A 26,624-nucleotide genomic window follows, 5' to 3' on the forward strand; every position below is an offset into this window, starting at 1 on the left:
TTGCTGACAGAATTTGTGTGCCATAGAGAATCACCTATCCAGTTCCTCTTGGGATAGGATTTTCGCTCTGGTTTTTTCAGAGGCACAGTTTATAACGTATTTTGGTCTTGTGCATCTTTGCAGTAATGAATTCATGTGTGTGTAAATTTTTACTAGAAAATGTCAGTGTTGTGGAAAATCTTGTTGAAATAGTTTCTTTTTTTTTAAATTGATAAATACCTTAGAGTTGTAGGATTATAATAATCATTGTAATAGAGAATAAGTATCATTTATACAAATTAGGAATTATATAAGGTGAATCAGTTCAGGGGCACATAATTACCAACTTTTTGAGAGAGAGAGTGTGTGTGTATGTGTTTGGCTTTTGATAGCATGAAGTTATTCAGATCACATATTCATATTTATCAACCGGCTTTGGAGGCTTTGCTTTGGCATGCAACGCTTTAATGGATGAGTCCTTTTAGCTCTCTCTGGCGGTGGCATCTTGGCGTTTGCTCTGCTTCCTGGATGACTCACCACCAGCAGCATGTCCAGGTAATTGATATTACTGTATTTAGCTTTGCCTGAGAGTTCTGCTGTTAGCTTCTCTGTTTCAGTTGAGGAAAAGACTGAAACTTGCTCTGAAGAAGGCTGGTATTTCAGGCCTGGTCCTTGCTAATCTTGCCTCCCTAATTTACCTGTGGTAGAATACGCAGACTTTTTATTTTAATGCTGCATGTGGCTGCTCCGGTCGTGTTGAATTATGCCCTTGCGTCAGAACTCCTAGTTGTTAGAAGTTCTAGGGACTGATGGGTTGGGATTTGCACATATTTCCTGCATCCAGTTTAGGATCTCAGACATACTGTAGTAGGCATTTAGTAACTACTGGTTGAGTGACTAATAACTGAGTGAAAATGAATGAATCACAGAAAGAAGAAGAGGCTAAAAAACCCAGTCAGGATTATACAGGAGGTGCTAAATCTATATCTTAAATTTAGATTTTTTCCCATCAGACTATCGTCCTCAGTGTGTAATAGGCAGTATCCACGGCTCTGGATTCAGTTTTTGCTAAGACTCTTTAAAGTTGGCAGAAGAAAATAAGGACCCTTAGAAAAGAAGCCGTGAATAGTCAAAGATAGGAGGCAAACCAGAGGAAATATTTCTCTGGAAGCCAAAGAAACCAATTAGAACTACAGTCAACTGTGTTGAATGTACATAGTACCCCCTCTGTGTTCTTCAGTTCTGAAATCTGCAGATACAGAGGCTGGATTCTCAGTATGCCATTTTATATAGGATTTGAGTATCTGCACTGTGGGAGTGAGGATCCTAGAATTCCAGGTTATCCAGGGACAATTGCATTCAAGATTTTTGATAGAATGAGTGGGTTTTTGGACCTTACAATTAGGAAGAAGGTCATTGTTCTTAGCAAGAACTATTTGAGCAAAAGCCAGATGGTAATGGATTCAGGAGGAAATGAGAATTAGAAGTGCACCGAATTTTTGTTTTTCTTATTAGGATGTTTGTCACTAAAGGAAAAGAAGTATAAGATGGAAGTAGCTCAAAAAGCATGAGATAGAAATTTAAATTTTAGCTGGGTACAGGTTTTTTTCCTAAGTATGGTGTGAATAGAATATACATGTGGGCAGAGAGAAGGAAGTTAGTGGAGAAAAGAAAGAAGAGACATAATGTAAAAAAAAACAAACAACCCAATCCTTTGGGAGGCAGGATCTTTTCTGTGTGGTTATCTCGTATTTAGGAGTAAAGAATATAAACGGAAGCCATATGCTAAATTTAGAGCTGCATGGGAGAGAAATTGAAGGAGTTTTTGCTCGAAATCCTGTTTTTCTTTGTGAAGTAGGAAGCACAAATTTTGACCGAGAGTTCCATGGTTGGAAGTGGGGGCTAGAAGAGTGGTGAGCTGAAACACCTGCCATGGTGATGACTAGTTCTGACGGCCTTGCTGGAATTGGAAACCAAATTTTTACGGGACCCATCTATATAGTTATGGGATTTGCTTCCCTCCTTCTACCAGGAGATAGTAGACAGACTCCCCTCAAATTGAGTCTCAGTGGGGTAGATGTGGCAGAGGATATGGGAGCTAGGAAATTGAGGGTGAGTGTCATTCGAGTTTTTCACTTTAAAGTCCAGGCTGCTTCATGTAGGATAGAGAGCGAAACCAGGTGACAGTGAGTGGAGGGCCCAAGGAAGAAACTTAATGGAAGTAAGGGAGTGAAAAAGGTAAAGGTGAGGAGGTTGTGACCAGTAATTAAGATGTAGAAATCTAGTGTTTTCTAGTAGAAGCATTTTAGATGATTGTGAGGTCAGGGAAGTAGAGAACTGATGGAGTTACTAAGACCACTCAACTTTGAATATTATTACTTCCTGTTTCACAGCTCAAGTTGGTTTAGCTGGTGGCTCAGACAGGAAAGAATCTGCCTGCAATGCAGGAGACCTGGATTCAACCCCTGGGTCATGAAGATACCCTAGAGAAGGGAATGACAACCCTCTTCAGTATTCTTGCCAGGAGAATTCCACGGACAGAGGATTTTGGTGGGCTACAGTCCATGGGGTCGCAAAGAGTTGAACATGACTGACTTAAACGTGCATACATCTTATGTTGTAGTAGGAATTAAGGTAGAGGGGACGGTATTGGAAGTGTAGGGGGCTGGCATGTAAGTTTAACTCCCTGTGGAATTATATAAGAACAGGATTAGAGAAAGAAGTCTGGAGGACTGTGTGGAATTGTGAGCTTCAGGAAAGACGCTTGATCTTGTATTGGCTGTATCCAAGAACATTTTCTTTGTCTTCTTGTTTCCAGATAAGGGAGAGTGAGGTGAGGATTAACATTTTTGTTTGAGAGGCTTTTGAGAGATGTACTGTAATGCCATTCAGGGAAAATAGGGTTTTGATGAAATATGGAGAAATCATTTTGAAAAGTGACCAGTCTATATAGTGTTCAGGTTTTTAATGATCATATAGGTTTCTAGTGATAGAGTGGAAATTAGAAGCTGGGATTGTAGAGTTTTAAATTAATCTGTTTATGCAATGTATTTTTTCTGTTTTCTTGTCCTATTGCATTTTGATTTTTAACTTTAGTTTAAAATAATTTTAGACTTATAAGTATGGGAAATTAGTACAAAGGATTCCTGTATACCATTCATATTATTTCCTCAAATGTTGATTTTTTATTACATATGCCTTGTGATATTTTGTTTGTATATATGTGTATATATACACACAGGTTATATTTTTCTGAAACACTTGAAAGTAAATGGCAGATATGTTACCTGTTTACGTCTAAATATTTCAGTGTATATTTTCTAAAAAAAAAAAAAAAGACATTCTTTTACAAGCCAGTGTGCAGTTACCAAAGTCAGTGACATGAATGTGGTACTGTAATCTATAAATATATTTTACCAGCTTCTCTATTAATGTCTTTTATTGTGAAAAAAACCCACAGCAACGTATTTTTAGATTAGGATCTTAGTCCCTGATCAGCTATTGTTCTTAGTTATTGTGTCTTTTTGTCTCCCTTAATCTGGAACAATTCTTTAATCTTCTTTGTTACGGATTAGATTAATGTTTTGGAAAGATTCATATGAAGTATTTTATAGTATACCCTACAAAGGACCTTTAATTGTACTTTGATGCATTGATTTTTAGAACTCCCTGGTTATTATTGTCTGAAAGATTTACAGTGATGGTTGTCAAATGGCGATTTCTGTATTCTGTCGTTTCTTCTGCATTTATTCTGTAGAATTCTGTAAGGAAGAGCATTTGTAGCCTCCAGTTTACTTATTCATCTCAGTTAGTACGAATTCATGGATTTTAACTTGGTTGATTTTACTCTCACACTACCATCGTTTTGAGACTCAGATGATCTCAGAGTTGACCATCTGTTCCTATGTGCTTGTGACAAGTCCCCATCATTTTTGCACTTTCCTGCCGTCCAGCAGTTGGATGATGTGAACATGTCTGATTTCTGCAGTTCAGTTTGGGTGGGGGAAGCACCATCTGCACTTTCCATGTAGGCCTGCAGTGGAAGAGCAGTGACTGACAACCATTGTTGCTGCCGTGGTTTACTGCTGGTGTGCTGGGTGCTTAATGAGCATTTTCTCAGAGTCGTTGGTAGAAAGTTTGTGGAGTTTTAGTTTTTTTTTTTCAGCTAGGCCATAGAATAAAGCAGTTGGAACATTGATGTTGGTGCTGCTGACAGTGCTAGTACCATCCTCACTGAAGCTCTGAGGACTAGATAGTATTACTGTGGCTCAGATGGTAAAGAATCTGCTTGCAGTGCGGGAGACCCGGGTTCCATCCCTCGGTTGGGAAGATCCCCGGGAGAAGATAATGGCAACCCACTCCAGTGTTCTTGCCTGGAGAATTCCATGGACAGAGGAGCCTGGTAGACTCCAGTCCATAGGGTCATAGAGTTGGACACGACACACACAGATTATGTAGACAAATACATAACGTGATTAACAACTATTTAAGGTCAGAGAGCGCCCTGGAGAATACACTTGTTATAGGTGGGAAAGAGACAAAAAGCTTCATGAATCACTTTGACCTCTAGAATGGGTTTCTTAAGAATATAATCACATTTATGGGATGGGGAGGGAGGTGGGAGGAAGGTTCAGGATGAGGAACACATGTAAACCCATGGATGATTCATGTCAATGTATGGCAAAAACCACTACAATACTGTAAAGTAATTAGCCTCCAGTTAAAGAAAAAGAATAGAATATAATCACATTCAAATGGATACATGCTGATACTGCTTTTATGTGTAGTACCATTAACTGGTTGATGGAAAATAACAAACATCATAGCATCTGGGTTTATGTACGTGACTTTCTTTTCTTGTAAATACAGTAATGGGGTAGTAGTTATAAAAGGTTACTGAGTGGTTGCAGAGACTGGTGATTTTCTTTATAGTATTAATGAGAAGTTTTACAAATGTTGGTTTTCTGACTTGTAGAAACTTGTTCCTTTAAAGCATGGATGGAAACCTTTTTAACTTAACACATGCTGTCCTACATTAAGAACAACAACAAAAAAAGACTGTTTCATACTTTCTTTGATCTCTGTTCTAGAGAACTTAGAAAAAATACAGAAAAGTTAAAAAAAAACAAAAAACCCAAGAGAATCGTTTGCAAGCACCCATGCTAGCCATTTGTCTGTTAACAGTCATTTTGAAACTGCCAACATTTCATCTTACTTCAAATAAGATGAAGAATGTATGATTTACACACACACACAATCTTGTTAATTCTTTAACACTGTATCTCGAACGTTTCCTGTTTCATCAAGTATCCTTTGGCCTCTCAGTCCTGTCTGATTCTTTATAGCCTCATGAGATTTTCCAGGCAAGAATAGTGCAACGGGTTGCCATTTCCTCCATCAGGGGATCTTCCTGACCCAGAGATTGAACCTGGGTGTCTTGTGTCTTCTGCGTTGGCAGGCGGGTTCTTTAACACTGCACCACCTGGGAAGTCCCTTTGGAAGCACCATCTTAAATGGCTGTATTCTATTACGTTGATAACAGTGTTTGTTCTATTTTGGATGAATAGGATGTTTCCAGTTTTCCATTATTATAACACTGTGTTGAACAGCTTTATGAAGCTAATCTTGTTTCTGATTAGTTTCTTTGGATGTAGTCTTAAAAGTGTAGTCTTAAAACTTTCCCAGTCAATCACTGGGCTAAAGTATGTTTTTATAATAATTTTTTAATTTTCATAAAAAGGGATACATAACTATTTTTAAAAATACAGGCAGTATAAGTACAGAAAAAGAAGCAAGTTAGGCACCCAAATCTTACTAGCCAGAAATACCTTATGTTGACATTTGGTGGACGTCTTTCCGTTTGTGCTTATAGACAGGAATAATGTAATAAGAAAGAGATCATACTATTTTTTTAAAAGGAGAGTATGAAATACAATTTTGTTTGACTTTAATGGCAAGGAAAGAAATCTTTAAAGAACTGCTGAATTCTAGATAACCTTTCTTCCAAGGAGTAAGCGTCTTTTAATTTCATGGCTGCAGTCACCATCTGCAGTGATTTTGAAGCCAAAAAAAAAATAAAGTCTGACACTGTTTCCCACTCTTTCCCCATCTATTTGCCATGAAGTGATGGGACTAGATGCCATGACCTTCATTTTCTGAATGTTGAGCTTTAAGCCAACTTTTTTGCTCTCCTCTTTCACTTTCATCAAGAGGCTTTTTAGCTCCTCTTCACTTTCTGCCATAAGGGTGGTGTCATCTGCATATGTGAGGTTATTGATATTTCTCCCGGCAATCTTGATTCCAGCTTGTGTTTCTTCCAGTCCAGCGTTTCTCATGATGTACTCTGCATAGAAGTTAAATAAGCAGGGTGACAATATACAGCCTTGACGTACTCCTTTTCCTCTTTGGAACCAGTCTGTGGTTCCATGTCCAGTTCTAACTGTTGCTTCCTGACCTGCATACAGATTTCTCAAGAGGCAGGTCAGGTGGTCTGGTATTCCCATCTCTCTCAGAATTTTCCACAGTTTCTTGTGATCCACACAGTCAAAGGCTTTGACATAGTCAATAAAGCAGAAATAGATGTTTTTCTGGAACTCTCTTGCTTTTTCCATGAACCAGCAGATGTTGGCAATTTGATCTCTGGTTTCTCTGCCTTTTCTAAAACCAGCTTGAACATCAGGGAGTTCACGGTTCACGTATTGCTGAAGCCTGGCTTGGAGAATTTTGAACATTACTTACTAGCATGTGAGATGAGTGCAATTGTGCAGTAGTTTGAGCATTCTTTGGCATTGCCTTTCTTTGGAATTGGAATGAAAACTGACTTTTTCCGGTCCTATGGCCACTGCTGAGTTTTCCAAATTTGCTGGCATATTGAGTGCAGCAATTTCACAGCATCATCTTTCACGATTTGAAACAGCTCAACTGGAATTCCATCACCTCTACTAGCTTTGTTCGTAGTGATGCTTTCTAAGGCCCACTTGACTTCACATTCCAAGATGTCTGGCTCTAGATTAGTGATCACATCATTATCCAGATCATGAAGATCTTTTTTGTACAGTTCTTCCATGTATTCTTGCCACCTCTTCTTAATATCTTCTGCTTCTGTTAGGTCAGTACGATTTCTGTCCTTTATCGAGCCCATCTTTACATGAAATGTTCCTTTGGTATCTCTAATTTTCTTAAAGAGATCTCTAGTCTTTCCCATTCTGTTGTTTCCCCAAATCACTGCAGATGGTGACTGCAGCCATGAAATTAAAAGACGCTTACTCCTTGGAAGAGAAGTTATGACCAACCTAAATAGTATATTCAAAAGCAGAGACATTACTTTGCCAACTAAGGTCCGTCTAGTCAAGGCTATGGTTTTTCCTGTGGTCATGTATGGATGTGAGAGTTGGACCGTGAGGAAGGCTGAGCACCGAAGAATTGATGCTTTTGAACTGTGGTATTGGAGAAGACTCTTGAGAGTCCCTTGGACTGCAAGGAGATCCAACCAGTCCATTCTGAAGGAGATCAACCCTGGGATTTCTTTGGAAGGAATGATGCTAAAGCTGAAACTCCAGTACTTTGGCCACCTTATGCGAAGAGCTGACTCATTGGAAAAGACTCTGATGCTGGGAGGGATTGGGGGCAGGAGGAGAAAGGGACGACGGAGGATGAGATGGCTGGATGGCATCACGGACTCGATGGACATGAGTCTGAGTGAACTCCAGGAGATGGTGATGGACAGGGAGGCCTGGCGTGCTGCGATTCATGGGGTCGCAAAGAGTCAGACACAACTGAGCAACTGAACTAAACTGAACTGAACTGAATTCTAGATAAAGATTTCTGTCCACAGAGTTGTTAGGTTCTGTAGGATTTCACTAAAATTAAGAGTTTAAAAAAATCAATAAGAAATAGTGCTGCAAGGATTCTTCAATATTGCTATACTTTAATGTGGCTTTCCAGGTAGCTCAAGCTGTAAAGAATCTGCCTGCAATGTGGGAAACCTGGGTTCAATCCCTGGGGTGGGAAGCTACCCTGGAGAAGGGCATGGCAGCCCACTCTAGTATTCTTGCCTGGAGAATTCCATGGACAGAGAAGCCTGGTGGGCTACAGTCCATGGGGTGGCAAAGATTCAGACACGACTGAGCGACTAACACACACACACACACACACACACACACACTTTAATATCTGAGATTCAGTTCTTTATTATGAAGTATGCTGCTTAGCCAGTTTGGTTTCTTGTATTTGACCTGGTACTGCATTTGATGGCTTACTTTGGCACATACAAATAAGTAACTCTTTGGAGAATCTATGGAAGTGTTCTTATTTAATTTGATTATGTAAACAGAAGGAAACCTTTCATTGCATGCTGCCATTGTCACTATACTGATCATTGCTTATGCTGGAATGGATATGTTGACCGAAATAAACATGCACAGTGTACATGTTGTGAGTTCGGGGACCTTACTGAGAACTGTAGCCTGAGAGATAGCCCCTCAGCTTAGGACTCCTCAAAGAAGAGAGGGTAAGGGAGGAAACAGAATGTATATGAGCTTTATTTGCTGGGAAAACGCTATAGTGAAGCATAAAAAGATTACTGAAGAGTTGACTCATTGGAAAAGACTGATGCTGGGAGGGATTGGGGGCAGGAGGAGAGATGGCTGGATGGCATCCCTGACTCAATGGACGTGAGTCTGAGTGAACTCCGGGGGTTGGTGATGGACAGGGAGGCCTGGTGTGCTGTGATTCATGGGGTCGCAAAGAGTCAGACACGACTGAGCGACTGAACTGAACTCATCACAAAATCAGACATCTGAAGTGAGTGATTTTAGTACTTTTCTGTGGATAGGAAGACATAAGAATCTGAGATCGTTTGAAATGTTTTCTTAGATGTGTATCTTCACTGTCTGAGGGCTTTACATCCAAAGCTCAGAAAGTTCCTCATCTTTCACCATCCTGAATTCCCCTCAGAGTGCACGGCCCTTGGGCCACCGCAGTAGCTAATGGCTTGATCCTTGTAGAACTGGAATGGCAGGCCACATGTATTTCTTTACAAATACTGATATGTTAGCTTGTAAAAATCAAAGCATGGAGCTATTTTGAAAGCTCCGAATTTGAATAGATTTATAAGTTTAAACATCATCATTAAAAATTTCTCCTGCTTATAAAATATGTGTAGCAGTACTTTCTCCATTGGAGTTTCTAAATTATGGTCCTCAAACTACTTAAGGGAATCGTAAAGCCTGAAATTGCTCTGTATTATTATTTCCACAGCAGTTTTCTGTGTTCTCTAAGTGGATAATCTTTGCTTATTTTATTGCCCAGGCACCCTGCCCAGGAGGAGGGCGAGGTTGGTTGGGAAACAGTTGCTGTGCCCAAGGAGTTGATGTACCCTGACTGATGTAGAGTGTCCGGGTATAGTCTTGGAATCTGGTGGCTTCAGCCTCACCCAAGGTATTGTAAGGTATCTGTAATGAAAGAGTGATGGACAGGATTTTAGGGGGACAGTCCCATGTCTGCCATAGATAACCTAATTGCTTAAGACCACAGCATAGTCATTAATTAGTATACCTCAAAACGCTGCTTGAATTGTAGAGAGACAAAAACCCAAGTTAGTGACCAGGTTTGAAAAATGAGGTGTTTTTTTTTAAAGTAAACTTAAACATATTTTATGTTATATAACACATATTTTGGTACAAAACCATGGCAGGCAGGGCTGAAACTACCATCTTCCTGTGATGAAATATATAGACGTTTGTGGTCTTTTCATGCTGAGTTATTGTGAGCTAGATTGAGAGATTATGGGGAGACTGAGAAGGTACATGAAGGCTGAGAGGCAGCAGTGCTATGTAGACAGACAACTTTAGATGTAACAAAGTATGAGAAGCTGCCAGTCCAGTTGGTACACAGATTTTTTTCTCTTTTCTTTTTGTCTTTCTCTCTTTTTCCCCCTTGGTCTATGATAATCTGTTGGTAATCTGTGTTAAGATCATATCTATCTGTTGCTAAAGAGGCATAATTATAGGGCAGATTTGTAAGTACGTGTTTTCTTAGGTAAGGCCTGAGAAAGCCAAATAGAATTTTGAGAAAACTATTTTTCTGTTGACATAAACATTTAAGAATAAGGTCAGGTACTTGTCATTTGAATTTCTCTGGTGGCTCAGATGGTGAAGAATCTGCCTGCAGTGTGGGAGACCTGGGTTCAATTCCTGGGTCAAGAAAATCCCCTGGAGACGGAAATGTCTCCAATATTCTTGCTTGGAGAATTCCATGGACTGAAGAGCCTGGCAGGCTACAGACCCGTTAATTAAAGGATTATGAACACGAATAATGAGTGTAGTATATAGAGCATTTTGTATTCAAAGAGAATAATCTTAGAATCTAGCATATTTAGGTTTCAGTTTTAGCATATATAAAGGAATTTAACGGGAGCCTAAATTCTTTTAAAAATAGAAATTTATATAAGATCTTTATCCCATCTGTTTGGTTTCTTTGTTCCTTGGAGGTCTTTGGGATGTAAATATACTCTTTCTCCTTTAACTTCCTAATGCAATAACTAGCTATTAGAGACTTCAGGATCAGTTCCTGAGCCTGCGATTGCAGCCTGGATCTCAGCTTCCCTGGTGGCTCAGATGGTAAAGAGTCTGCCTGTAGTGTGGGAGACCTGGGTTCAATTCCTGGGTCAAGAAAATCCCCTGGAGAAGGAAATGACAACCCACTCCAGTATTCTTGCCTGGAAAATCCTATGGAAAGAGGAGCCTGGCAGGCTACAGTCTATGGGGTCGCAGAGTTGGACATGACTGAGTGACTTCACTCTCTCAGAGACTTCAGAGTACTTGGGTTATAGCAAGGTTATTTCTCCAGTCTTTGCATTTTATACTGTTGTGCCGAGTGACTTACATTGCATTTTCTTTTCATTTTAACCAAGGCTGATTCCAAATACTTTGGAGCTTATTTTCATAGTGTTCAGCAAGACAGACATAACATCCAGTTTTGTAGAGCTCTTACTTTATCTGGGAAAACAGACTGTAAGTGAATGATTACACAGATACTTTCTATTGTGATAAGAGCTGAGAAGAACAGGGTGCTTTAAGGTTGTGCTGTTTTGTTGTTGTTCAGTTGGAAGTCATGTCCAGCTCTGCGACCTCATGGTCTGCAGCATGCCAGACTTCCTTGTCCTTCACCATCTCCCAGAGTTTGCTCAAACTCATGTCCATTGAGTCAGTGATGCCATGCAGCCATCTCATCCTCTGTCATCCCCTTCTCCTCCTGCCTTCAGTATTTCTCAGCATCAGGGTCTTTTCCAATGAGTCGGCTCTTCACATGGCCAAAAGGAGGCCAAAGCTTTGGAGTTTCAGCTTCAGCATCAGTCCTTCCAATGAACATTTGTGACTGATTTCCTTTAAGATTGACTGGTTTGATCTTGCAGTCCAAGGGATTCTCAAGAGTCTTCTCCAGCACAATTCAAAAGCATCAACTCTTTGGTGCTCAGCCTTCTTTATGGTCCAACTCTTGCATCCATACATGACTACTGGAAAAACCACAGCTTTGACTGTACTGACCTTTGTCGGCAAAGTGACGTCTCTGTTCTTTAATATGCTGCCTACTTTTATCATAGCTTTTCTTCCAAGAAGCAAGTGTCTTTTGATTTCATGGCTGCAGTCACCATCTGCAGTGATTTTGGAGCCCAAGAAAATGAAGTCTGTCACTGTTTCCAGTTTTCCCCCATCTATTTGCCATGAAGTGATAGGACCGGATCCCATAATCTTAGTTTTTTGAATCACAAGCTGGAATCAAGATTGCCGGGAGATATATCAGTAACTTCAGATATACAGATGACATCACCCTAATGGCAGAAAGTGAAGAGGACTAAAGAACCTCTTGATGAAGGTAAAAGAGGAGAGTGAAAAAGCTGGCTTAAAAGATTGTGTTAGAGTCCTCATCTACTTTTGAGAGGTAGGAAAGATTTTCTTGTGAACTCGATTTTAAGTTAAGATCTGAACAGTGTGTAAAAGTCAACTAGGCAGTGCAGTATGTGTGTTATTTAACAGAGCCTAGAGCCCCTTTTTGGCCTTCGCAGGTCAAGAATCTGCCTGCAGTTGAGGAGACACAGGAGATGCTGGTTCGATCCCTGGGTCGGGAAGATCCCCTGGAGGAGGAAAATGGCAATCTAGTCCAGTATTCTTGCCTGAAAAGAAATCCAAAGGACAGAGGAGCCTGGCAGGCTATAGTCTGTAGGGTCACAGAGTTGGACACAACTGAGCGACTAATGTAGAACCCCTTTGTAGTATGTGAATATGCTTAATTTTAAGAAGTGAATTTAATGAGTGGATATTTAGGTCGGCAGCCCAGAACTGTCCAGTGTGACAGTATAAAATTAGTCTTGTATTCTTTAATGACTCTATTGCGGTTAATTATGCCTCTCCCTCTTTTTTCTTTTCAAAAAACAGATACAGTTGCTCATTTGTTCTTCAAATATATTTTTTCTGTGGTTACAGTTTCAGATTGTGTCATTTTCAGCAGAAGATTGTACATACATAAACCAAAAGGAGAACTATTATAATATTATGATGGTATTTTATGTGGAAAAAGCTTTTTTATCCTAGGATATCATGTTTACCTTAACGTTGCTTCTGAGACATGCCAAACCAGAAATCAGAGGATTTTTGCATTTTGGTTTTACTTACTAAAAATTAAAAAATTCAAATTAATTTATGTTTAGGGTGAAAAGTCAAATAGTAGAGGATGATGAAATTTCTTCCCTGCCTGCAGCTCTTTGTAGTTTCTTCTGTATCTTTCCAGAAATCTTGATTGCCTATATATATTACATAGATAATCTTTTTCTCTTCTTTAGGGGAAGGGGAAGTTTGTAGGAAATAGCTTTTAACAATATTTTGTTGATATACAGTTGACTTGTGATGTTGTTTCTTCTTATTTAAAAAATTCAGTTATACTGTACATAATTTTTTATACCTTTCTTTCAGTTGACATATCATAAGCAGACAGTAGCAGTTTACAAATACAATAAAAGCCCTGTTTATTTAAAAGACAATTGTGTCTTGTTAAAATATCTTTTGATCCTTGGCTTTAAATGTTTGTTTTGCAGACTCCTTCAGGTCATGGAGACTCTGAAGCCCATGGTGTTATTTGTGGAGCACCATGAAATAATGGTATTCTCTCGTATGAGCAAGAAAGGTTTTGACCAGCAGAAATATGCCTGTATTATATTATGAAATAGAAAACTGGAACCAAACTTTTGTATTTTCAAAAGAAGAAGCTAAAAATTAGGCATATTTTCCCATTAATATTTACTTGTTGCTTGTGTACTCTTTTCTAATCATTTGTATCATTTCTTGATCACTGCTTTATTATAGATTCTTTCTCATTAATGGAAAGGTATGCAGACATTGCAGAAGTTTAGTGGAAAAAATTTGGTGGGGAAATAAACTTAAGATTCTGTTAATTTGTTTAATGGTATATGTGTGCATGAGGAAGACTGCTGAAATTCACTTTTATTTGTATGAAAATCTAGTTCCATTTGCTAAGCATCAGTGTTTTGTGTGACTGTCCTCTGAGCTACTGGTTCTAACACTTGGGTTGTTTGTAGAAATTTCTTAGCACCGGCTATTACCTTACCTGTAGGAGGATAGATACAGCAGCTTACTTTCTTCTTGGGTGACTAAACTCAGTAGCTTGACTCTACAGCTACAGATTGATTTTATTGTAGCCCTTATCTGTTTGCTTCTCTAAATCAGGTGTTGGGTAAGGCAACATTGACTGACAGAGATTACCAGAGTTTTTTTCCTAGAGTCTTGTTACGTTAGGGCTAGAAGAAACCCTTATCATCTCCTACTTTTGTATGAAGGATAAGAATCCCATCAGATGTTGGTTGACTGACCCTGCTATTTTTTTTGAGAATGAAAGAGGTGAAGAAAAGTCTAAAATGAGTGGGGCCCTGGTGCAACAGGCATAAAGTGTCCTGGGGAAAACAGCTATATGGTCATCCTCATTATACAAGTCTTGCCAGATGTCATTCAAAATCTGCCTGAAAGGATTTGTTGCCCCACAGAAAAGCTAGTATTCTAAAAATTAAAAGGTACTAACTAAAAAATTTTAAATTGAGCTAAAGTTTGTCTCCTTGGAACTACTAACTCTTCTTTCCAGCTTTTGCCCTCTGGTACTAAACGTAGTCAGTATATGGCAGTATACAAAATATATTAGCTCTTTAGAAATTAAAAAAAACAAAAAACAAAACAAAAAAACTAAAAACTGCCCCTTCCCTGCAGTCTTAGATTTCTTCCCTGTAATTCAGTTTCTGTGCTAGAGAAAAAAAAGACAAGACCATGCTGCTGACTAACCCACCAGGCCCTGGTACTGGGGTAGAGTTCACTAAACAACATTTTACAGCACAGCCATGATTGTTATCTTCGTATGTTTAGAAACCTTTCAGTGAGATCTCTAGCTTCTCAAAAGCAGACTTTGCAGTTATTATCTCAATGTTTTATCACCTTAAGATAGAATGAAGGAATATGTGTAGGAGGCATGCCAATTCTAGTTAAAGAAACAGTAGTTTATACACAGGAAGGCTAGACCTCCAGCTAGCTAATCATAACGCTTACAGTTTTCTCATCATTAAAAATACTTAATGTACATGTAGAATGACTAGCTACAGATATATCCTTCAGACTAAAAAATTGTGTTTTCCTGTACAGCTTTTCATCACTCTGATCACTGGGTTAAAGATACTTTAATTTTCATGTGCTATTGCCCTTTTTTTTTTTTTTTTTTTTCCCCAGGAGGCCCATAAATAGGACAAGCTAGGAGGATAACGTTTGAGGTGATGTATGGATGAGACACAGCACCTGGTTCATTACTGTGTATATGTGGGTCCCATTCCACTCTTCCCCTCTTTTTCTGCTATTTAGGAAGTTGATACAGAATGTAAAATAGAAGCATTGAACAGCATAACAGCATGATTAGGGAAAAATTTCTACAAATGGCATTGTCTACTTTGATAAACGTATTGCTTAGTTTGAACCCTTGTGTGAATTTAGAGGAAAGGCAGTCAGATGTCAAAAAAATTAAACAGTAGTCCATCTGAGAAAGGAGTGGAGATTCTTCTTGGAGCCAGTCTGAGGATTGTAACGCAGGAGACAATCTTTCAGAAAGTTCTGATTGCTGTTAAAAGTTAAAGCACAAATGTGTAAGTTTTTGCGACAAAAAGTTATACATCAAAGTAACTGGGTTGGGAAGATCCCCTGGAGGAGGAGGAAATGGCAGCCCACTCTGGTATTCTTGTCTGGAAAATCGCACAGACAGAGGAGCCTGGCAGGCAACAGTCCATGGGATCTTGAAAGAGTTGGACATGACTTAGTGACTAAACAACATATTGACGCTTTACATAGTCCAACAAGGTAGGTAGTGGGGTCACTGTGACTCCTTACAGGACCGAGAAAGCAGTGTTACCTCCTGAGGAGTTACCTTGCTGGCACCAGATGGAAATTGCATTTTGGGGGTGAGCAGGCATTCCTTTGTCTTCTAAGGGGATCCAGTCTAGTCAATAGTGAATGCACAATGCACAGTAGAAGGGAAGGGGTGGTGACTCAAAACGGCAGAAAAATGTTTATGCTAAAATTTTTCTTGTCCTGCCTTAAAAATAAGTTTGTTTTATCACATTATAGGTTAATCTGTAGAGACACCAAAGATATATAAAAAATTACAGTGTTACATTTAAAGTGAGTTGGAAGTTCTGTGCCGCAGTGGACAGACACTGTTGACTGAATTATTGGGTTTTACTGTTGACACAGAGCAACTGTTCACTGTATACTATAATTTTGTAAAAATGAAACTGAAGGTGTTAGTAGGGCGGTTGAAATTAATTGGTGTGTTGTATAAGTTCCAAAACTTTATTTCTGAGATCATATGTAAAAATGTCTGTAGTAACTGTTTTTATTGTAGTTATGTGAATGTGTTTTGATAGGTTGAAGAAGAGAGTTGGTCATTCTGGGGAGCATATTCGATGTGGTAGGGGTGTTTCCTGTGAGGAATTAGGGCAGAGCTGTTTGTCATACAGGGTTTTCTTTTTAGTACAGTTCATCTCCATTTGCAATATTAATAGTAGATATGGAAAATGGTTTTCCCCTTTTTTTTTTATTTAGACACCTTCACTATTATTTGTTTGCAACTGTTACTGCTAAGTTGCTTCAGTCGTGTCTGACTCTCTGCAGCCCCATAGATGGCAGCCCACCAGGCTCCCCCATCCCTGGGATTCTGCAGGCAAGAACACTGGAGTGGGTTGCCATTTCCTTCTCCAGTGCACGAAAGGAAAAGTGAAAGTGAAGTCGCTCAGTCATGTCTGACTCTTAGCAACCCCATGGACTGCAGCCTTCCAGGCTCCTGCGTCCATGGGATTTTCCAGGCAAGAGTACTGGATTGGGGTGCCATTGCCTTCTCCAATTATTTGTTTAGTAACACTAACTTCTACATATACTAAATATACTCATATAGGCTAAATTACTAAATATAAGCTATTTCTAAGTATATATCTGTACTTTGTTTGACTTGACTTGTTCATGTGACATTTTTGCTCTTAAAAATGTGGTCAAAGGTGACTGAATGCGTTGGGAGCTCTCCTGAGTGCTTTGTAATGGGAAACATAGAATATGCTTCATGACCCTAGAGCAGAGTGTTGCTAGTCAAGAGGTTGCTCATTTAGTGCCTACTTAGAAAAGCCCTGCAAGTAAATAAATGTAAAAGCTCATAGAGTTGACTTTGTGCTTATTTGAATTCACTTTCTGCGAATGAATTTTGTTACATAAATTTTGATGCTGTCAACGGAAGAAAAACACATAACCTAAAAGTTGCAAGTTATGTTTTATTTGGGGACCTTAGTGAGGACTGTAGCCCAGGAGACAACCTCTCAGGTAGGTCTGAGGAACTGTTCTGAAGAGGTTAGGGAGAAGCCAGGATTCGTAGGAGTGTTTTTCTGGGGGAAGGCCAGGGGAATAGTAGAACATGAAAAGAATACTGTTAATCACAAAAAACAGACGTCTGAAGTTAAAAGTTAATGATTTTAGTTCTTTTCTACGACTGAGCGACTTCACTTTCACTTTTCACTTTCATGCACTGGAGAAGGAAAGGGCAACCCACTCCAGTGTTCTTGCCTGGAGAATCCCAGGGATGGGGGAGCCTGGTGGGCTGCCATCTATGGGGTCGCACAGAGTTGGACACGACTGAAGTGACTTAGCAGCAGCAGCAGCAGGTGTGTGTGCACATGTGCTCAGTTGCTCACTTATGGCTGATTCTTTGTGATTGCATGGACTGTAATCTGCCAGGCTCTTCTCTCCATGAGATTTTCCAGGCAAGAATACTGGAGTGGGTTGCTATTTCCTCCTCCAGGGGATCTTCCTGACCCAGGGATTGAACCAGTCCCTCCTGTGTCTCCTGCATTGGCAGGTGGATTCTTTACCACTGTGCCACCTGGGAGGCTCTTTGTGCAGAAGATATTAAAGTCTGGGCTTATTGAAATTATTCTTCATATGTGCTTCTTAACTACCCAGGGCCTGTATCCTCTCTTTCACCATCCTGAGTTCCTCTCAGGGTACAGTGAATGTGGTTGGCGGTGTTTGTTGGTAGCTTGATGGTGGGCAACCTTCATTGCTTGCTGGAATGACAGGCAACGTTTTTCCACAGTGTTATGAAAAAGGTTATCTTTTTGAATTGATTTTAGGTTGATTTGTTTTGTTAAAAATTATAATACATTTATGAACTTTAAAAAGTGTTTTGCTGGTGTAATCTCTTACCCCAAGACACATCCAAAAGCAATGAAGCAAACTGACCTCCTGTTTTACTTCACATATTTAAAAAAATTCTTTAGTGACTACTTATTAGACTGAAGCACTGCATAGTTTCTGTTTTTGAGTTTATAAAATAAAGTATATTAAACGAGAAGAAGGGTAGAACTAGTATTTGCTAAATGCCTTTTGTGTGTTTGGCATTATGCTAGTTGATTTTTAAATATTATTTTACAGTTCTGTGAGGATTTTCGTTTCATTTAGAATTTACATGTGGAGTCACTAAGGTACAGAGAAAGTAAGTTTAGTGAAGCTTATAAAAAATGGAGTAATAATTTTCATGTTCTAAAATTAAAAATGCATTATATCACAGCATGCAGATTTATTCTCTTGACACACTTTTTTTTTTTTTTTTAACTATAAAGCAGGAGGTGTGCAGCCACATTGCTTGGATTTGATTCATGGCTTAGCCTTCCTACCTATTGTGATGTTTGGCAAATTACTCTAAGTCTTCATGTCCAAGGTGGTTTTGGTTTGGTTGGTTTGGTATTTTTCCTTTTTTCTTTTAGCCTGTCAAATGGGGATAATAGTCTAACAGTCTCTTGTTGGTTGTGAGGATTAAATGAGTTAAACCATAAAGATCTCAGTATATTATCTAATATTTATTGAACTTTCAGTAAACTGGTTGTAATGAAGAATAGTTTTCAAAGTTTTATATGCACAGTGACTTATTTTGCTTTATAAGTAATTCTTTTGGAACTTAGGAGAACCTCAGAGTATTCCACATTTTTAGAATGTTTATAAATTGTCATTATATTTCATTAATTCATTTTATATAAGATACCAGTATAATAGATAAGGTATGGTTGTATTAGGAGTTTTACTTTTCTTTGCTGTATACAGTGATTAATACGTGGTAGACAATATGTACTGCAGGATTGAGCGAACTTGAATCTGTTTATCATTACCTTTTCTTCCTATAAATTCCTAAAAATTTGACCTTTAAAAATTCTAAACTTAATGACTGATGTCTCTCAAAAATTTTATTCATCTTTTAAAATGCTATTTTAGCTTGTTTTTAGCTACAAAAGAAAAATAAAAATGATTCTTTGCCTGAAATAATCTTTAAAAATTAAAAAAAAAATGTGCTTTACATTAATGTTTTCATTTTCCTTTGTTCTCTCAGCTTCACAATGAAGAGGATAATTCAGAATCGTCTGCTGTAGAGCAGCCATCTACTTCAAACTCAGCAACACACACCGTGCAGGCTGCTTCTTCAGCATCTGGACATGAGACTGACTCTTCTCCTCCTCCTTACAGTAGTATTACCGTGGAAGTACCTACAACTTCAGGTATTGTTGCTCTTAGTAGGGAACTGCTAGTAATGTTTTTAATAACTTAATTTTTTTTTTTTACCAGTATGGTTTTGTATAATTATCAAGTCTGTTAATGGGCTTCTCCAAAACAAATTTTTCTAAAGGTAGTTTATAAAATAATTTACTTTGTGCCTTATGTGTCTCACATTTTAAAAATTAATTTAAAATTGTAGCTTGTCAAGCTTTCTTATGCTTGCTAGAATCCATTTCCAGTGGACTAACCTATATAACTTGTGGAAGAAATAATACATACCTATAGATTCATGCACACATATAATGCCTACAGACATGCATGTATATTAACATACCCATACATATGTGTGTTTACTTGTATAGTCATAAAACCAGGTATTATTCATGATGAACGTGAGTGGGAATGTGGTTTGCATATGTGAATGGAGGTGAAGGGTGTACATAATGTTCCCCCCTGCACATGGTAATATTTCTTGAATATAAGGCAGTGATTCTCGCTTGCTACTGTTCATCTCATCCTTTCAGGTCATTCTCAAGAATACCCTCATCTGTTTCTCTGGCCACAATTTATATTTTCCCAGTAATGCTAAGTTAATCATTCTGTGATGGAAGATGCTAAGAGTGAAAGTCCCTTTGCTGAATGTCCCTCTGTTGTAGCTACTATTTGTTTAACAGACCACCTCAAACCTCATGGAGTAAAATAACAGTCATTATTATCAATTCTCAGAATTTGGAGGGTGAGCTTGGCTCCATGATGAAGTTCTCTGCTAGAGTCTCCTGTGATTGTTGTCTGATAGAGGCAATTGCAGGCTTACTTATTCACGCATTTATTTACTGGTTGAGGCAGGTTTAAACTGGGGCCTCAGCTGAGGCTTTTGGCCAGAACAGTTGTTGGTGGCCTCATCTTGTGGTCTGGGCTCCTCTCTGAATGCAAGCTGACTTCTAAGAAGAAGTGTTCTGAGGGAAACCCAGATAGAATGGGTTACATTGCCTCAAAAGTCACAGTGCAGGTTGTTAGAAGTGAGTCAGTTTAGTCTCTCTTCAGGATTATTGAAGAATTAGTCTCTGCCTCTTCATGGGAAGTGTTTCAAAGAATAGACTGTGGTTTAAAACCACCACAGCTGTATACAGCCTCAGCCTCTTTGCGGCCAGGCCTGCTCCTTTGACAGTCTCCCCTATTTCAGTAAATGGCTCTAGCAGGCCAGAAACTGGGAGTCAGCTTTTTGGTATCCTATTATAAAATCATGTGGTTTTTCTCCTTCAGTTTTTGTTGTCATGAAATATTTTATTAACATATTTCTTCTTGAAGCTAATCCATCCCTATATGCTTGGTCTTTTTGTCATCATGTTCCAGTGTTTCCTGGATTTGAATTCATTAATATTTTAGTGTTTTTGCAGCTTTTTTGATGTGATCTGTAACTTTATGTACTGTCTTTTTGGTTTGGAAAAAGCAAACTGTTGGAAAGCAAAGTTGAAAGCAAAATTTTTTGAAAGCAACATAAAATGACTTGAGAAGCTTCTCGTTTTTCTATGATGTATAGTGGTTTTGATAAAGTAGCATGATATTTTTTTTATTGCAAATATTTCCTCATTTTTATTTTATAATTAAACATATAATTGAACATTAAACATATATAATTATTATTTTTTTAATTTTATTTTTACTTTATTTTACTTTACAATACTGTATTGGTTTTGCCATACATTGACATGAATCCGCCACGGGTGTATACGAGCGCCCAATCCTGAATCCCCCTCCCACCTCCCACCCCATATCATCTCTCTGGATCATCCCTGTGCACTAGCTCCAAGCATTCTGTATCTTGTATCGAACATAGACTGGTGCTTCGTTTCTTACATAATAGTATACATGTTTCAATGCCATGATATTTTTAAAGGTTAGGCGGATTTCAGCTGTGAAACAAGTGAAGCCTGGTACCTAGATGTTCAGTTATTCTCACCATCTCCTTTGTGATTCCTGGTCGTTTAAATTTTTTCACCTCTGCTAAGAGGCCATCCCTGACTAATGGAGAGTAAGAACTGAGTAATTCTAGAATTTTGGGTCTTTGCTTAATGAAAGCTATTATACTATTTTTCTTTAGCTTTTTGGTCAATGTTAAATTTTTGGTATGGACAGCACCTGTTTTCTGTGGAGATTATGTTCTTCAGTAGATCCCTTTATGACTGTTTTTATAGATCTGAGCAACATCAGTTATAAAAGGTGACATTTGTATATAATGCTTCACTTTTTACAGAGTCCTCTTGAATATTGTTCTATTTTATCCCATAATAGCAAGTAATACATCGCTGGGTCAGCTTCATAGATGAGAAAGGAGAATTTCATAAGACTTAAGTGATGTGCTTGAGGTTACACAACTTCCAAGAAGGAGGGCTAGGGTTGGAACTCCCCAGACTTAACATTCTGTGGTTGAGAACCAACCTTTGCCTTAAAGGGGAGAAGAAAAGGAAGTAAAATTGACAAGTGAAAATTAAAGATGCGTCATCTCAACTTTTACCTGTTATTGGCAGAGGTATTTTTTCTATCGTGGGGGTTAAAAGTTTTTAATAACTTACATATATATATATTTTTTAATTGGAGAATAATTGCTTTACAGTGTTTCACATCTAGTTTTAAGGTAAAGGATCTCATTACCTTGGATAATATATATGCCAGTGTTCGAGGTTTTTACATAAATATTTATTTATCTTATTTTTGACTGTGCTGACTCTTCATTGCTGCGTGCGGATTTTCTCCAGTTGCAGTGAGCAGGGGCTACTCTTCAGAGCGGTGTGTGGGCTTCTCATTGTTGTGTCGCCTCTCGCTGCAAGATCAGGCTCTAGGGTGCTTGGGCTGCAGTAGTTGTGGTACACAGGCTTAGTTGGCCCGAGGCATGTTGGATCTTTCTGGACCAGGGATTGAACTTGTGTCCTCTGCAGTACAAGGTGGATTCTTAACCACTAGACCACCAGGGAAGCCACCATTGTTTCAGTTTTAAAAGTTTATAATTTTAATGTTTATTGCCTTAAACTTCATAATCATTGTTTTTACTGAAGTTTTGCTTCTACTTTGGTCTTCAGAATTAAAGAAATCTATTTACTTGACTGTGTGCAGTGTTTTTACATCCTAATCATAAGTCTTTTCTAAGACTTTGTGACTCTTGTGCCTTTTGTTGGATAACATTCAGTATTATGCTGCCGCTCACCACTTCCTGTTACTAAGTTAGAAATTGCCTAACTTCAGACCTTTAGCTCTTATTGATAGCATTAAAAATACTTATTTTTAAAACCTATAGACCTTAAAATACAATAGGAAAAATTTTGGTGGAGTGTAGTGTGTTTTCATGTTGAAAATGCAAGAAAGTCTGATAAAGATAGGTAAAATTATAAACAATATAGAAAATGTGAAAATACTGTCATAATAGAGGAAATCACAGAAGTAGTGTTAAACACTGTGGTATGAACTACTTTTAGAATCTGCCTGTTACTTATGTCAGTAATTCTAGCACATCTTAGTCGACTGATTGACCTATGTGTATGATTTTACTTATACGCAAGTTGGCAATAAATGTTGCAGCTAAAAAAAAATAGTTTATTGTAATATACTTCTGGAGATCATATTTCAAAAATAGCTTAAAAATTGCGGAGGGACAAACTCTTCCAAAAAAAGAAAATCTAAAGAGCTAGGTAGATGCAGAGAAAATGGGAGAAGGGATAAGAGTAAAAAAGAGTTAAAAGCATTAATCTTTTAGCAAAGAGAAATACTGAGTTTGCTTAGGAGTTGCTAAAATTGACCCATGTAGAAAAATTAATGTCATATATTAGCAGAACAAAGTCTTTGGAGTCTGGAAATTTCTGGGTTCTGCCACTTCTTGATTGTGTGATCCTGGGCAAATCACCTAACTTTTCTGAACCTCAGGGTTGCTGGGGTTAATGTATTTAGAAGTGGTATAGGAGGTGGCGAGTGCTATTTCAGTGTTTTGTTTTGTTTTTTTTAACTATTATTCCTGCTGTTTTTACTTTTTTTGACTGTGAGATTATGGGCAGATAAATTCTCTGAGCACAGCAAGTGGGTGCACAGGGCATGTTCACATATGGTGAGTTTCTTACCTCGTTAGTGTTGCACACATTTTCAGAGTCTCTTTCTTGATGCTCTTGTTTTGTGTATCAGTCTCTGGATGATATTTATCAGTCCTTTCTCAATAAATACCGGACTCCAAGAATATGATGTAGTAAAAATTTATATGTTATACAGCTTATAATGTAGGACTACAAATGGCAGTGATCATCCTCAGTGGTATTCTGTAACTTGTTAAATGTATTATGGCTGTAAAAATGTCACTAGTTTGTCTTAATGGTTATCTTTTTTTAAAACCCTTTCCTTCAGATACAGAAGTTTACAGTGAATTTTACCCTGTGCCGCCTCCTTACAGTGTTGCTACCTCTCTTCCCACGTACGATGAAGCTGAAAAGGCCAAAGCTGCTGCGATGGCAGCTGCAGCAGCAGAAACATCTCAAAGAGTAAGACAGTGTTATTGTTTCCTTTTGAGAATAATATCCAAGATAGTTCTCTCTGCATGCATTATTTTTTTTTTTATTAGTATTTTCTATACTGCTGCTCATTTGTGTCATCGTGTTTTGGCACTCTCTGAGTGAAATATACCTTCTGCATTCCTTGACCCCCCTCATTGTTGTTTCTGTTGGTCTTTTCCTGCACCCTGTCTCAGACTGTGGTCATCTAGGTGTTCTTTTTACCATTAATGTATCATTTTCTAAACTTGATTTCAGGCATCTCCTGCACTAAGACTCATCCCTCCCACCCTTCCCCCTGCCATCCCTCTGACTTCCTCATGCAAGTTACCCCCACCCTGTTGACCTCTTCACTGTTAATGAAGTGCCTTTAGTGTCTTTACTTTCTTTCTTATGTAGCTTAGATTCTGTGGTCCATAACTATAATTATAAATCATTATTTTCTATTCATTTTTTATACATTAGCACAGCCAGTCCAGTGACTCTATGAGTGTACTTGCAGTAGGTTAAAACACTCACAGGCAAGTCTTGGTCAGTCTCTTGTGGGCTCACTGCTCCTTTCTCCTGGGTCCTGGTGTGCACAAGGTTTTGTTTGTGCCCTCTAAGAGTCTGTTTCCCCAGTCCTGTGTAAGTTCTGGCAGCTCTATGGTGGGGTTAATGGCAACCTCCTCCAAGAGGGTTTAGCCATACCCAGGTCTGCTGCACCCAGAGCCCCTGCCCCTGCAGCAGGCCACTGCTGACCCGTACCTCCGCAGGAGACATTCAGACACTCAAAAGCAGGTCTGGCTCAGTCTCTGTGGGGTCTTCTGGTGAGGACAAGCTTTTGTTTGAGCCCTCTGAGCATCTCTGGCAGGTATGGAGTTTGATTCTAAACATGATTTTGCCCCTCCTACCATCTTGCTGGGGCTTCTCCTTTGCCCTTTGACATGAGGTATCTCTCTTTGGTGTCTGAGGAGGCCTTACAAATCGTTGTCTAAGGGGGCCTTACAAATAGCTGAGAAAAGAAGAGAAGCTAAAGACAAAGGAGAAGAGGAAAGATATACTCATTTGAATGCAGAGTTCCAAAGAATAGCAAGGAGAGATAAGAAAGCCTTCCTTCGTGGTCAGTGCAAAGAAATAGAGGAAAACAATAGAAAGGGAAAGACCAGAGATCTCGTCAAGAAAATTAGAGATACCAAGGGAACATTGCGTGCAAAGATGGGCACAATAAAGGACAGAAATGGTGTGGACCTAACAGAAGCAGAAGATATTAAGAAGAGGTGGCAAGAATACACAGAATAACTATACAAAAAAGATCTTCATGACCCAGATAACCACAATGGTGTGATAACTCACCTAGAGCCAGACATCCTGAAATGGGAAGTCAAGTGGGCCTTAGGAAGCATCACTAGGAACAAAGCTAGTGTACGTGATGGAGTTCCAGTTGAGCTATTTCAAATCCTAAAAGATGATGCTGTGAAAGTGCTGTGCTCAATATGCCAGCAAATTTGGAGAATTCAGCAGTGGCCACAGGACTGGAAAAGGTCAGTTTTCATTCCAATCCCAAAGAAAGGCAATGTCAAAGAATGCTCAAATTACTGCACAGTTGCACTCATCTCACATGCTAGCAAAGTTATGCTCAAAATTCTCCAATCTAGGCTTCAAGAATACATGAACCGTGAACTTGCAGATGTTCAAACTGGATTTAGAAAAGGCAGAGGAACCAGAGATCAAATTGCCAACATCCGTTGGATCATCAAAAAAACCAGAGAGTTCCAGAAAAACATCTACTTCTGCTTTATTGACAATGCCAAAGCCTTTGACTGTGTGGATCACAATAAACTGTGGGAAATTCTTCAAAAGATGGGAATACCAGATCACTTTACCTGCCCCCTGAGACATGTGTATGCAGGTCAAGAAGCAACAGTTAGAACTGGACATGGAACAACCGACTGGTTCCAAATCAGGAAAAGGAGTACATTAAGGCTGTTTGTTGTCACCCTGCTTATTTAACTTACATGCAGAGTATATCATGAGAAATGCTGGGCTGAAGCACAAGCTGGAATTAAGATTGCTGGGAGAAATATCAGTAACCTCAGATACACAGATGACACCACCCTTATGGCAGAAGATGAAGAAGAAGTAAAGAGCCTCTTGATAAAAGTGAAAGAGGAGAGTGAAAAAGTTGGCTTAAGACTCAACATTCAGAAAAATAAGATCATGGCATCCAGTCCCATCACTTCATGGCAAATAGATGGGGAAACAATGGGAACAGTGAGAGACTTTATTTTGGGGGTCTCCAAAATCACTGCAGATGGTGACTGCAGCCGTGAAATTAAAAGACACTTGCTCCTTGGAAGAAAAGCTATGATAAACCTAGATAGCATATTAAAGAACAGAGATATGACTTTGCTAACAAAAGTCTGTCTAGTCAAAGCTATGGTTTTTCCAGTAATCATTTATGGATGTGAGAGTTGGACCATAAAAAAAGCTGAGTGCCAAAGAATTGATTCTTTCGAACTGTGGTGCTAGAGAAGATGCTTGAGAGTCCCTTGGACAGCAAGGAGATCCAACCAGTCCATTCTGAAGGAGATCAGTCCTGAATATTCATTGGAAGGACTGATGCTGAAGCTGAAACTCCAATACTTTGGCCACCTGATGTGAAGAACTTACTCGTTTGAAAAGACCCTGATGTTGGGAAAGATTGAAGGCAGGCGGAGAAGGGGACGATAGAGGATGAGATGGTTGGATGGCCTCACCGACTCAATGGACATGAGTTTGAGTAAGCTCCAGGAGTTGGTGATGGACCATGGAAGCCTGGTGTGCCGCAGTCTGTGGGGTCGAAAACAACTGGACACAACTGAGCGATTGACCTGAACTGAACTGAACTGAGGTTAAAACACAAAGAAAGAATTTACCAGGCCTACAAACTTGTTTGTCAATTCACTTTTTTTTCTTTTTCTGTCCTTTGAACACATGCCACCCCACAATTTGGGAATGATGGTCAAAGATT

The 26,624-nt window shown here is 38.9% G+C and overlaps 1 protein-coding gene across 1 annotated transcript in view; it reads left to right on the top strand.

The window, feature by feature from the left end:
- The window catches only part of NDFIP2 (Nedd4 family interacting protein 2), a 74,852-nt gene that overhangs the window by 19,361 nt on the left and 28,867 nt on the right, over nt 1–26,624 (top strand). The window contains exons 2-3 of the mRNA XM_068984285.1: nt 18,943–19,108; nt 23,490–23,623. Of these exons, the coding sequence (XP_068840386.1) occupies nt 18,943–19,108; nt 23,490–23,623 (300 nt within the window). The remainder of the gene's footprint in view (nt 1–18,942; nt 19,109–23,489; nt 23,624–26,624) is intronic.

Source organism: Capricornis sumatraensis, chromosome 12, assembly GCF_032405125.1.
Source record: "Capricornis sumatraensis isolate serow.1 chromosome 12, serow.2, whole genome shotgun sequence".
NCBI classification, from domain to species: Eukaryota; Metazoa; Chordata; class Mammalia; order Artiodactyla; family Bovidae; genus Capricornis; species Capricornis sumatraensis.